The sequence below is a fragment of the Condylostylus longicornis genome, unplaced genomic scaffold (assembly GCF_029603195.1).
Source record: "Condylostylus longicornis isolate FDR11 unplaced genomic scaffold, ASM2960319v2 ptg000042l, whole genome shotgun sequence".
Classification (NCBI taxonomy): domain Eukaryota; kingdom Metazoa; phylum Arthropoda; class Insecta; order Diptera; family Dolichopodidae; genus Condylostylus; species Condylostylus longicornis.
The window spans coordinates 974,935-988,889 of NW_026578011.1; the positions used below are offsets into that span (position 1 = coordinate 974,935).

Consider the following 13,955-nt stretch of genomic DNA (forward strand, 5'->3'; position numbering starts at 1 on the left):
TTTCAATTGTCAATAAGTAAACACTTACATATATGTATGTACATATAAAATTAATTAAAGAAGCAACATTTAATATATAATATTCATAACTATACGATACTTGTCACAGTTATTAAAATGAACCACAATATTAGCAATATAAATGATGATGTCGACCAACCAACAAATCGACATAATTCTATACAAAAAATAGAACCTGCCGGTATAAAAAACAACTGCAGCAAAACCAATAATAATAGCTATAATATTACGACAAAAGAATTGGCATATGAAAGTGATGTTGACGGTGTTCCTCATATTCGTTCTAGAAGTAATGAACAACAACAGCTACAAAAACCATCCCAAAATGATTTCGCATCAAATCGACGCATAAATAAAAATACAAATTTTGCTATTAATAGTAACAATAATAAAAGTAATGATGTCATTAGTAGAAAACCACCATTAATGGTAAAAATTAATTATGACAATAATAATTCTTCTTTAAATCCGGAATCAGTAACTCCATCAAGTAATACAAATAATAATAATAACTATAATAATAATCAAAATGCAAATAATGCTAATAATAATAATAACAATAATAACAATAATAATAATATAAATATTAACATTCCAACAAATATTATAAATTTAGACAAAAATCGAATTCCTGTACGTAAAAGGAGAAGACCAGCGCCAAAATTTTTTACCCGTCCATTAAGTTTACCATCAAATTTTAATTTAACAAGACGTATATCAACTGCCTTACAACGACAACATAGCACTGATTCATCACAACCAACATCAAAATCAGCAAATGGAAATAGTAATGAATTAAAATCATTATCAAATTTAAACCATTTAGATGATTTCCAATTAAATTTACAAATGATTAAAGAGCTTGAGGATGAAATTTATAAGCAAAGAGAGTTATTATATGGCGGTAGTAATCGTCGTCAATGTAAATTTAAGGAACAACAAGAAAATGGTAAAATACTCGATGGTTGTGCTATACGTTGTTCACATAGAAGGGAGCAACAACTAAATATATTAGATGAAAGACAAGACAAAAACAGAAAGACTGAAAATTATACTTGTAATAGTAATAATTTAAATTTTAATAATAATGATACTACAATTGTATTTAATCACGATATATGCCCACGCATTATTAATACTACCACAAACAAAAATTCTGATGCTACCAACTCAAATCATAAAAATAAACCAGTTTTACTTGTTAATACAAAAAATTTTGAGCCATTATTATTACGACCAATCGATGATAATTCAAAAAATTCACCAAATACTGTAGAGAACCAATTAAATTTGTATGATAATGTACATGGCTGTTTTTTAAATTGTAATAACAATAATAATTATTATAATAATATCAGTAGTAATAACATTTATGTTAATAGTAATACATCAAATAATAATAATAGTATTAATAAAAATCATAATAATAACACTAATCGTAATGAAAATGCAAGTAATTTAATTATATCAAATCAAATAAATTCAATAAAACCTTCAACAACAACACAACCGCAAGAAGCTACCGTCCTAGAATTAAATACATCATCCATATTTCAAAATGATGTAAATAATGGAAACATATCAGTTAATGATGGTCAAAATAAATCCATTTTAATTGTTGATAACACAAAATATTATCCAGTTTTTAAACGTTACGATATAAATGAAATTGAATTAAAAAAATTGTGTGATAAAAGTAAATTAAAATATATTGATAAATTAATTGTGGTTACAAGTTCAAATGCAGTTTCAAATCATGAAATTAATAATGATAATCAACATTCAGATCAAAAACAAAATTTATGGGATATAAATAATGTTAAAGAAACAAAGTTAAAAACATATAGTTATAATAATGAAGAAGAAAGCGATGAAAAATGTGAAAATAGTTATTCAAAAATTATTGAGTCCGATTTAAATTGTAAACTTAAAATACTTAAAGTACATAATCAAGGTTCAAATAAAGACATTAAATATTCTCCTCCTGAAAATAGCAATAATAGTAATAACAGAAATCAAAACACTTATGATAATAGTAATTGTAATAGTAATAACATCGTAAGCAATCAAGAACAAAGTGAAAGTGATTCAAATAGTTTAAGAAATAATTTAAATATTCATCCAAATAAAAAATATTATGAGCACATTGATAATTTAAAAAATTTAGCTGATAATGAAAATAACGATGATGATTTAACATTTGATTTTCTTTTAAAATTACCTAAATCTGGAAGTTCAAGTTCGAATTCTAAAGATGTTGGTGGGTTCCATTATAAATTTACTACACTTAAATACAAAAGTAACAGACTTACAAAAAAAAAAACAAAAAAAAAAATCAATATTTTTTTTTATATTTTTATGATTTTGTTTTTCCTTAACGCATTCGCTGCCAAGAGAGTTTTGGAATATTTAACTCCTGGTGCCAATTCAAAATTTTTATTTTACAAGACAAATAATGCAATAATATTGCATAAAAACACTCATGAGGCTTCCCAAAACTATTGTAAGGTGTTTTTAGGTATCTTTAGGTAATACGAGATATCTCGTACTTTGGCCTACTTTAGACAATTTTATTTGAATATGCCAAATACGAGATAGCTCGTACTTAGTTTTTTATTTGATTTCAAAATAAAAAAGAAAAAGTCTAAATTTAATATTCGAAATTCAACTTTATTTCAATAAAATAAACCATAACAAAACAAAATTCATTTTTTTTTTAAGTATTAAATATAGTAAATTACTTGTGGTGATAAATTTTGAAACAATTATTCACGCAAAGAGCTGGTTTTTCAGATATTAAGTTTCATATAGTTGCACAGTTCTTACCACGAGTTATCTCGTAGTTGGCAGTTTTGATACGAATTCCAACTACGAGATAACTCGTATTTGGCAGCTAATGCGTTAATCGAATTATTTTTGATATTAGCTACAACAATTTTTTAATTATCTTTACCATACTAAAAAATTATTTATACTAAAATAATGTTTCCTAACCTTTACCATACTAAGAAAAAAGAATTTTCCCATAAAAGAATAAATAAAATTAATTAAAATTACCTCGAATTTAGGATTTAGTTTCAATATTTAAATTACTTCTTTCTAGGATTTAATTTAAATATTGGTATATTTTGAGATAAAAATTTTAAGTGGATCTTAACATATATTGTACACCGCAAAAAAGGCTGAGAGTTGGTAAAAATGAAGTATTTTAGTTTGAAATACATTAATGAGTTTGAATAAAATTTAATTTTTCGGCACAATTTTGTAAGAATTTATGAAAAATAAGCTTACAAATTCAATTTATATTAAAAATGAAATTAGTTAATATACATTATGATTTATTAATTTCGGTTTACATTTATCAGTTTAATAAAATAAAATTAACTTAAATGGAAGCTAATTTGAAGGTTAAGTAGAATTGAATTGATGTTAGTAAATGATCGATTCAAAGTTATTGAAGAAACATTTTAAAAGTTCAGTTAAAGAATTGTTTTGACCTTGTAAGCCTATAATGTTATAATCCATAGTTTAAATCTACTTATATAAGGCAAAAATAAATTGTAAATTGGAAGAAACCAGTTTTTCCAAGTAATTATAACAACTCATTTATTTTAAATTAAAAGTAACTCCCATAAATAAATATTGAACATTTTTTGAATATGCATATCAATTATTTGCCTACGCACAAAAAAAAAACCAAATTCTCTTAATTGATATGTATCTACTTTACATAAAAGTCAAATACCTCAATTTTTGTACCTTAGCCTGAAAATTGCAAATTAAATTAACAAAATCGTAAAAAAACTAAGTAGAAAAAAAATTATAAATTATTTTTTCAATTCTAAATTTTTTTTGTTTTTTTTTTTTATCTATACAATTGCTATACATTTTTAATCAGAAAATGTATTATATTTCATCCTCGCCATTTTCCTCACAGATAAGCTACCAAATTTATCATCAAAAGAGGATTGTCACAGACTAATTGATTTTTCAAATGAGCTAGCATTATTTGAAGCACTCAACGATAATAATAATATGAAGGATTTAAGTGACGTTTGTAGTCATATGAATAATTTAAAAATGAAAAATGATAAAAATGAAAATGTGTCTTTTAAACATGATATAACAATGTCCAATCGAATAACAACTGCCAAGGCAGCAACCGTAGGAAAAACTATTACAAAAGCAAATATTTTTATTGTTGATCGGCCGCCACCAAAATATTCAAATTCAAGGCTGTTCATTAACTCAAATCAACAGGAAGACAAATCAAAAAGAGAGAATATCAACGAAATTAAAGTTAAAGAAAGAATGTCATCAACATCATCAACAACACCATCGACATCAACAACTATGACACACTTGCCAGATTTAACAGAAGAGGTTGAAATGATTCCATTATTTTTAGAAACAGTCGCATCATCAGAATCAAAAACATTATACTTAAATTCAGATAAAATGACAACACCATTATCTATATCGTCTATGCCAGTTGTTGAATGTAATTCTTCGGCACCTAATAAATTTAAAAGATTTTTCATGATGAAACAACAAAATTTAAGTAATTTTATGTGGAAAAAAAGACGTCGTAAAAATGACCCTCAACAATCATCATCTTCAAATTCGCCATCATTATTTCCATCAACAGTGAAAGCATCTTCATCGAATTTTTATCAATTAAATGATATTCACCATCAAAATCAATACAATGACGATTTTCAAAATAGTTCTAATGAAAAAATTCAAAAGAATTCTGAAAATATTTCAACATTTCAAAAAACACCAAATCATGTTGAAATTAATAATAATTTAAATACTCTAAGTGATATTGATAATTATATTGATGATTTTAAACAAAATAATAATATCTCCATCCCAAATTCGCCTGCGTTAGCATTAAGATTATCAAAATTTTCATTATCATCAAGTGAACCAATGTTACCAATTGCAATTAAAACTCCAGATAGTATTGATGAAATTACAAATGATAATGATAATTGTGCCAAAAATGTTATATCAAGTAATTCTAAAATGAAAAATAAAAATTCCATTATTCCATTCTGTAGAAATTTAAGTGTTGATGATTTAAATCAAACAAATAAAAATAGAAGTACTGCATCAGCATCTAATTTAACATTTACATCGATTACATCATCACCGCATTTATTCAAACGTTTGAGTAGAAGATTTTCATTTAATCGTTCTGATGAGAAAAAAGTTGCTGAACAGCAACATCTAAATTCATCATATTCTACGTCCATAACAGATTCCTTAACTACAAGTGAATCAAATCCAAATGTAAGCATTAGTGATTCAATTAGAAGTAATTGTAATAGTAATAAAGATGATCATGATGAAAAGATTAATTCATTACCAATAACAGGAAAAATTTGCTTAAGACAATCAATAAGAGGACTTGCATCATCATCAACAAAAATCGGTCGGAATATAAAAACTACTGTTAATAGAACAAATAAAAATTGGTCACGGCAAAGTTCGACAGATAGTGAATCTACGTATTTTATAAAAAATACTACGAATAATAACAGCAATATTGAAGATAATAATTTTAATAATAATTATAGGAAAAATAAAAGTGTACAAAATTTAAAAAAGTCATCGAGTTCAAATAATACCCCGAAGAGATTTTATGAATTTGAATTTACCAATGAATTTAATAGCGATAATCAAGCCGCTACGAATAAAAATAGTGCCTTAAACGAAAATTTAAAACAAGATCAGAAACAACAACAGCAATATCAACAACCTGAGCAACAATTACTTCCTGCAATATTAAATGAAAATAATTCAATACAAATTTTAACTAAACGTCCACCTCGTTTCGGTTCTAATAATAATTATATAAATAACAAAGATAATAATGATAATAGCATAAATAATACAAATGCAATAATAGAAACAGCATTTAAAGGTCATGATAATAATTATAATAATAATAATAATAATAATAATAATAATAATAATAATAATAATAATAATAATAATAATAATAATAATAATAGCAATAATAATAATAATAATAATAATAATAATAAAAATAATAATAATAATAATAATAATAATAATATTAATAATAATAACAATAACATACTTATTGTCCAAAATAATGGAGTTATAAAAGGTAGGAGTAGACGAAATAGTAAATCACGTCATATATCTGTTGCTGGTTTTCATCGTTGTAGCAGCACTAATTATACAACAACTGATTCTCGTTTAAATGGTAATAGCAATAATAGTAGTAGCAACAGCATTCATTACAATAATAGTGATAATCATAACAGTCCCGTATGTAATGAAACTGAAAAAGAACATAAAAGCATGGATTCAACAGATATTGTGAAAACTTGGATCTATAGAAGAAGGTTTTTATTTTATTATTGATTTAATTTTTATTTTCTGTAAGATAATTTATCACAAAAGAGTTCTTACAGTACCCTTACATTATATTTTCGTTCGCCAGATTTTTTGTGTATGTCGTTATACATGATAAACCTATAAAAGCGTTACATGTATTTATATAAAAAGTATGACTTTTACTATATTATGCTTCAATTAATTTAAAAACAATTAACTGAATTTGCTTCATTATTTCAACTTCATCTAAATACATATGTATATGTACAACAATTTTTGCATTTTATGAATAACAAATAATTTTATATATATGTATATATGCACGTGAATATGTACATGTATGTATATGTATCAATTTCAAGATCATGTTGTATAAAATATTAATCAACAAAATGTCAAAACATCTTACTATACTACTAAAGCACATTTTACTTTATAACACAACTAACCTTATATTTTTCGTTATTAACATATATTACAGTAAACAAAAACATGTAAAAGCGTTTCAGTTTGTATAAACCGACTGAATAATACCCTGCACTTTGACAATCTGAGTTTAAATGACAATTACTGACAATCTGTGTTTTAGTTGATTGCTAAATGGCAATTACTTAAACTTGTCAAACCACTTAATAGGAACTTTACGGATATTATGTCTGACCTATAAGTGGACACACATTTGCTGAGTTTCATGAATCTCTCTTTATTATTTTTCCAAATAGTTAAAATCAACTTTTGAAATTGTATGGCAGCTACCCGAACCAGTGCAGTTGTTCCATTATAATGTTCAGAATATATGTAGAACATAATTAGACACACCTTTACAAAATTTGATATCAATATCTTTATTAGTTTTTAAAAGATTTAAAAATACCTCTTTGGGTTGTATGGCATCTACCCGAACCCGTTGTCCGAATTTGTCCAATTACAATAGCAGCCATTGTTGGCACAAAAGAAAAAACTTGAGTTTGGTGTCGATGGCGTTATTCGTTTTTGAGTTACCGTGCGATCGGACGGACGGACGGACATGTCTAAATCAACGCAGAATTTTGCGCTGAACAAGAATATACGTTATATATATGTTCCTTCAAGTGGTTACAAACTCCATACCAAAGTGAATATACCCTTCACGAAGTACAGAGTATAAAAAACGGATAAGCATATTTTTCTTGTCAGCGCGTTAAACAAAATCTCGTTCATATGTTAAATGTAATATTTAATATTATAATGAATAGAAAATAAATCCCATAGTATAATAATAAAATATAATATGATCTTGATTAACATTAAGACATCTGGTTAAATCCACCTATAGGTACAGAAAAATAACTCACCTTAGAAGACTCAATATAGCCAACAATAAATGCTTTAAAAAAGAGAGCAACTACAACAACGTTAAAGTAACGAAAATAACCTTTAAATTACTATATTATTTTATAACTTACTATTATTAAAGAATTTGTTATTGTAAATTTGATATATTTTACACAATCATGCAATATTCATTATTCTACTGATTTTCCTTCTCTGCTTCAATTTTTCTTCTATACATAACGAATTGGTATAGAACTCTTGCTGCTCGCTTCCCTGGTGTATAATCCAAAATAGCACTGTGTACATATACATAGAGTGTAAAATATTTTTTGTTTCTTTATTAATTTGAGTTATAATTTTTTTTGTATATTTTTGTTTCATTGAATACGGATGTCGTATTTTCTGTAAAACATACAGAATGTGCATACATTAGTTTTATATAAGTTGTTTTTTCTATATATTTTTTACACATGCATGGGTTTTTAAAAAAACCATGGAGCAAAATACAAAAATATAAAAAGCTAAAAAAAAACAACGTACTAACGCCTCTGCTGCATAAAGTCTCGTCTAGTTTTCTTGTCAATAATCGTTCAAGCATGTACTCTATTCGTAAAATTTAAAGTTAATAGTAGCTAAATAACTTTATTTTTAGCTTTGTAGCGAAAAAAATAAGTGAGTTTTTCAATCAACTTTCCACAGTTCGGGCATTGAAAGTAATTCATACTTTGTACAAAAACAAAAAATTGAAACAAACCAATTAAACTGCAAGTAGTTTGAAATTTTTTTTTTTATTCACCACGTTATTACCTACCGCATTGTATACATTAAGGGAGGTAATGTGATGGCAACAAATTTTGCATATCGTTTTCGGCGGGATGGTACTTCACCATAGTAAAGAATTATAAGTAAACAATTTTTAGAGAGATGTCAGTCAGTCGAGCTGTCTGTTGTCTATCTGTGTGTGTACTCGGGTATCTCAAGTTCGGCTGAATCGATTTTCGTGAAATTTTATATGTTAGTTTGTTTTGGCTATGTTATGAATTGATCAACTTTTTCGATATATCAAACCTTTGGAACTGGCCTTTTTTGCGGGCTTGTTTTACATTTGTGCGCATATGAAGAGAAGTAATCAACTAATTTCCTGGAAATTAAATATAAATTTGAGGTGTGAAAACAATGAAAATATAAATGTTTTGCAAAGATCGGAGATCGAAAACCAAACTGCGGATCGATTTCACAATTTTTACCATATCTACGGAACGGGTTGATGGAATTTCTTTAATTTTGACATTTGAGCTCTGGTTGTTACCGAAACTAACTGGCGAGGTTTTCAGGGAATTCGGGTGGCACAAAGCGAAACTCTATTAAGAGCCAAATTTACATTGTTTTTGGAATGGTAACTAAAAGTTTACTAACGTCCAAAAAATTGGAAAGAAGTGCTTAAAAGGCATTTTTATAATCTTCTGTAAAACTTTCACTTAACTAGACAAAACACATTACGGTCGTTTATGAGCTGATCACATCAGATTTTTTAGTTATAGATCACAATTAACATTTAAACTAAAATTATGTTTATACTTTCTTCAAATATTGGTAGCGCAATATTTGAATAAAGTATAAAGTTGATTTCGATATCATAAATTTTAATTAAGTAAAGATTTTTTTTTTAAATTTTTCTGAACAAAATTTTTAAATTTTTTCTGATAATCTAGTTTATTGTAGATCTTAACATGTTCTTCGTGCACAGCGATTTAAAATTACCAATTATAATAATACACATTTATGATCAAACCATTAAAAAGTCTTCCAGTATGACTTTTGTGTGACATCATTTATATAAAACATAAATGATGTCACATTATAAAACCAATCATGATATTCTTCCAGATTTATTTCTACCTCACTATTTATACCATACGAGTATGTCGACTTAAATTGCATTTTACCTTTTACTTTATATTAACCTCTAAATTTTATATTAAAATCACTGAGAATTTTTTTTTACCATTACTGTGAATTACTTTTTAAATAAATATTTCTAAAATAAAAAAAATAGCCCATTAAATAAGTTAAACCAAATCTTCCTTTTATCTTGCTTTGTTTAGAAAACTCAATTTTTTAATTGATGTCGAAATTAATGTAAAATTAAAAGGACATATAGCTTGTGTAGCTTGCAGCTAAAAAATAAAAAACTAACAAACGAACTTAAATTTTATTATACAAGTATGTTATTATCATAAATAATCCCTGTTTAACATTAAAACGTCCGAAACTAAAAAATCATCACAATTTTAGCTTAATTTATTATTAAATCCAATGTTTGTATTGATGTATATGTATTACATATGTATTTCAGGGGTAAATTCTTAAACATTCATTTACTAATCCATTATTAAATATATATATAACATATATACTATGTATAATTATAAAGTTATAAATTACTATATAATAATGGAATATTTATGTAGTATATATAATTATACTTATATTACAGTAAGATAGTATATATATATACTATATACATACATAATTATTGAGTATATATATATATATACTCAATAATATATATATATATATACTCAATATATATATATATATATATATATGTGTATGTATTTGCACAGTTGAACGTTTATGTATTAAAATTGAGAACGCCATAACTTTTATTATTATTAAATTAATAATTTTTTTAAAATATGTTAAAATATTATTTCGAATTATGTATACACATACGAGCATATATTTAAATCCAATGCTATGTTTTTCGTATAAAAGTTTTAACGTGAGAATATTCAAAGAAACAAAATATTTTTTACAAGTGTGACAAATTAGAAAATAATTATCGCATTTGGAATAACCGGTTAAAAAACTTTTTTTGTATTTTTTTGTCAAAAAATTTATTAAAATACATATTTCATAACTCATACCAAACGCATAGTGTATTTTATTTTAAATTCACCCTTATTCGACTAAAATTATGTTTTTAAATTTAAAACACAAGAGTAAGTGGATTACATAATAGTTTTGTCCAAGATAGATAATTAATACATTAACCTGATTAATGTATTAATTATCTGTAATGAAACCTGATTAAAATAGAAACGTGACAGCATAAAATTGAAGAAATATGTATGTGAGTTAGTTATTAATAATTTTTTATTGGAGAAAAATATACCACTTAAAAAACTTACAGCAGAATTCATCTTAAACAGACCTAATATGATCAAGTAAATATGTTTAAAATCGTATACTTCTTGCTTTTTGTTATAAGTATTTTATAGTTATGAATTTCTAAAACATTAAAAATGCGTTATTTATGTGATAAAACGGGGTTTTATCTTTTCCATACAACAAATGTATGGTATCAATTATATTGTGGACTGGTGTCTTTTTTAGTTGAATATTTAAATAATGTAACTAAATTATTTTAATTAAAAATTTTTTGTATTAAGGTTGTAAGTACAAATATAATTTTTGAATCTTTAATTTCAACTGTCATTTTGTTATTTCTATGATTAACTATGACAAGCTGTCGAAGAAGAAGCTAGCTACTTTTCTGCGTTTGTCTAGCAGAACAATTCGCTTAAATTCACAAAATTTTTGAGAAGAAAAATCTCCATATACTTTCACACATATTGGAACTCGCTTAAAAAAAATTTTTCTATAATCACATAATTCTCGACATCAAAATATCTAATTTCATTCAATTTCGCTCGCTTAAAATTACAAAATTAAAATTTGACAAAAAAAAAAATTAAGTCGGATTAAGAGGAACAATTCTTATTTTTTTTTAAAAAAAGTGTTGACTTTTTAATTATGACATCTATTGACAATTTTTATTTACAAAACAATTTTTATTTACCTGTTGAAATAGCTGTCACTTACCATTTATTGTTGTCATTGTTCTCAGTTTTCCTATCTGTTTTTGTCATTTAAAAAAGTTTAAACGTGAAAATTGCTTGTTTTTTATTATTTTTAAACAATAAAAATTTTTCTGTCCCCCTTAAGTTTCTGAGGCTCTCCCAATTTTACCTTTTTCTCTGCAGGTCGTTTAAATGCGCTGTGCTAACAGGAGAATATCCTCATTAAGAAACACTCGAATAAAACACTATGAGAAAAGGAGTAAGTGTTTTAAAATAAGCCCATGTCGTTCGAATTTAAAAAATTGACATTGATTTATTTAAAAATTTTATTGAAATTAAACAAACAAAAATTATACAAATAAAAAAAAATAAATTATAAAAATTGTAAGTATAAGACAAAAAGTTCAATAAAAATGAGAAGTGCATAGCTACATACATATTTAAGATTGTTAAAATATTTACCACATATTATATATGTTTGTTTACTTACACAAACACTTTTTATTGAAATTAAAATAATTTATTTTCCGCGAATTGTAAAAATATACAATTTAAAAAAAATTAATCAAAATGGTTTTTTGAAATTAAACATTTTTATAGATAAAATTTTAATTAATACAATTCAAAAAGAAAATTTGATGAATATTTTAAAATATAACGACATTATCATAACAATTAGCAACCGCAAATTTATAAAAATACATTAAATTTCACATATGTACATAAAATACGAATAAAATGAAAGAAATATTAATAAAAGTTATAATTCAAGTCTTAATATTGAATAAAAAGAAAACATTGTGCATGATACTGACATGCACACCAACTAACATGATTAATGAAATTATTGTATGTTAATATTTACAATCAAAACAATATAAAACTTGCGAAAATACCATAAAATATTGTAAATAGTTGAAATAGATTACATTAAAATAAAAAAAAATCTAATTAATTTATTAAAGCATAAAAAAATATTGATAATAACTAAATTGTTTATAATATTGATAATAACTAAATTGCTTTTTTAACAATTATAATAATTAATTTATATTTATACCAACTTTTTCTGAGATAAATTTACAAATTTCAACTGTTCCACTGAATTCTATTTCAAAATTCGATTAATATATTTTTTATTATTTTTCCTATATTTTAAACATAGTTATGATGACTCATTTTACAAGGATGGCGATATAACTGCTGAATTACGAAACACTCATAACTCAAACAATCTGTTACGCAGTCGTCACACACGTTTTTCATACGATACGGCTGCGAATTCAGTATTCCATTGGAGGACAGGCGGCTCTGCTGTAGATTTTCGTGAAAAATCTTGCGGAAGTGACGGCTGCGGGGTTGGTGGTGTCGGAGGTACCCATATAAATTTATTCGGCGGTGAATATTTAACAAAACATCAATCAATAAAAATGACTGATATAAATTTGCAAAGGGGCCATTCACCAAATTTTAGTCCATCGCGAAATAATGGGAGTGAGTATATTTTTAAAAAACAAACAAATCACTAAGTATACAAGAAAAATCGAAACGCTGTACACACATACTTATATTATTTTGATATTACTGTAAAATACTAAATGTCTATGTATATTTTTTTTCGTATAATTTAAAGCGGATTCAGAAAGTCTCACTTTAACAGTTCATTTACCAAATTCAGGATTTCGTATGATAAAATTCCACGAAGCATCAGATGTTAAACAAATAATTAATTTAATTGTAAATAATATGAACACTGGGCATAAAACAAATTCAAATTGTTATGCATTACGTTTATTAAATATTGTTACCAAAGAAGTACTTTGGATGCCACAAGATACTTCAATATCGCAAGTAGTTGCACATATATTAAATCCATCCTGTCCGAATCCAGACTGCCCAAATAATGATAAGACAGCAACAGCTAAGAAAATTTTACAAAAAAATTTATCGGCAGGTTTACATACAACAAGTGTATGGAGAGCTGAATTAAGAGTACGTTATATACCAAAAAATTTAAAAGAATTATACGAAAAAGATAGAACAACTTGCCATTTTTATTTTGATCAAGTTAAGCAAGATTATATACAATCAAATACACCATCAGTAGATCAAGATATTGCAATACAATTATGTTGTTTGGGTATCAGACATTATTATAAGGACACAAATCAGGCATCAGATAAAAAAAATCATTTGGATTATATTGAAAAAGAAATAGGTTTTAGTAATTTCTTACCAAAATCTGTGATACATACAGTCAAACAAAAAAATTTGAAAAAAATGATACAAGCTGGCTATAAAAAAGTTTATAATTTTACCGAAATGGAATACATGTTAAGGTAATCTTAACCCGATAGTTTATACTGTAAATCTAAAAAA

General features: G+C 25.3%; 1 protein-coding gene across 7 annotated transcripts in view; it reads left to right on the forward strand.

The window, feature by feature from the left end:
• Window positions 1–13,955, forward strand: part of LOC129609976 (putative uncharacterized protein DDB_G0282133) — a 65,988-nt gene that overhangs the window by 42,851 nt on the left and 9,182 nt on the right. For 5 of the 7 annotated variants that reach the window (XM_055522268.1, XM_055522266.1, XM_055522267.1 and 2 more), the window contains exons 2-5: window positions 110–2,281; window positions 3,920–6,404; window positions 12,742–13,070; window positions 13,210–13,915. In XM_055522268.1, coding sequence (XP_055378243.1) covers window positions 110–2,281; window positions 3,920–6,404; window positions 12,742–13,070; window positions 13,210–13,915 — 5,692 coding nt within the window. The remainder of the gene's footprint in view (window positions 1–109; window positions 2,282–3,919; window positions 6,405–12,741; window positions 13,071–13,209; window positions 13,916–13,955) is intronic. The other 2 variants (XM_055522265.1, XM_055522270.1) reach the window with 2 other exon arrangements.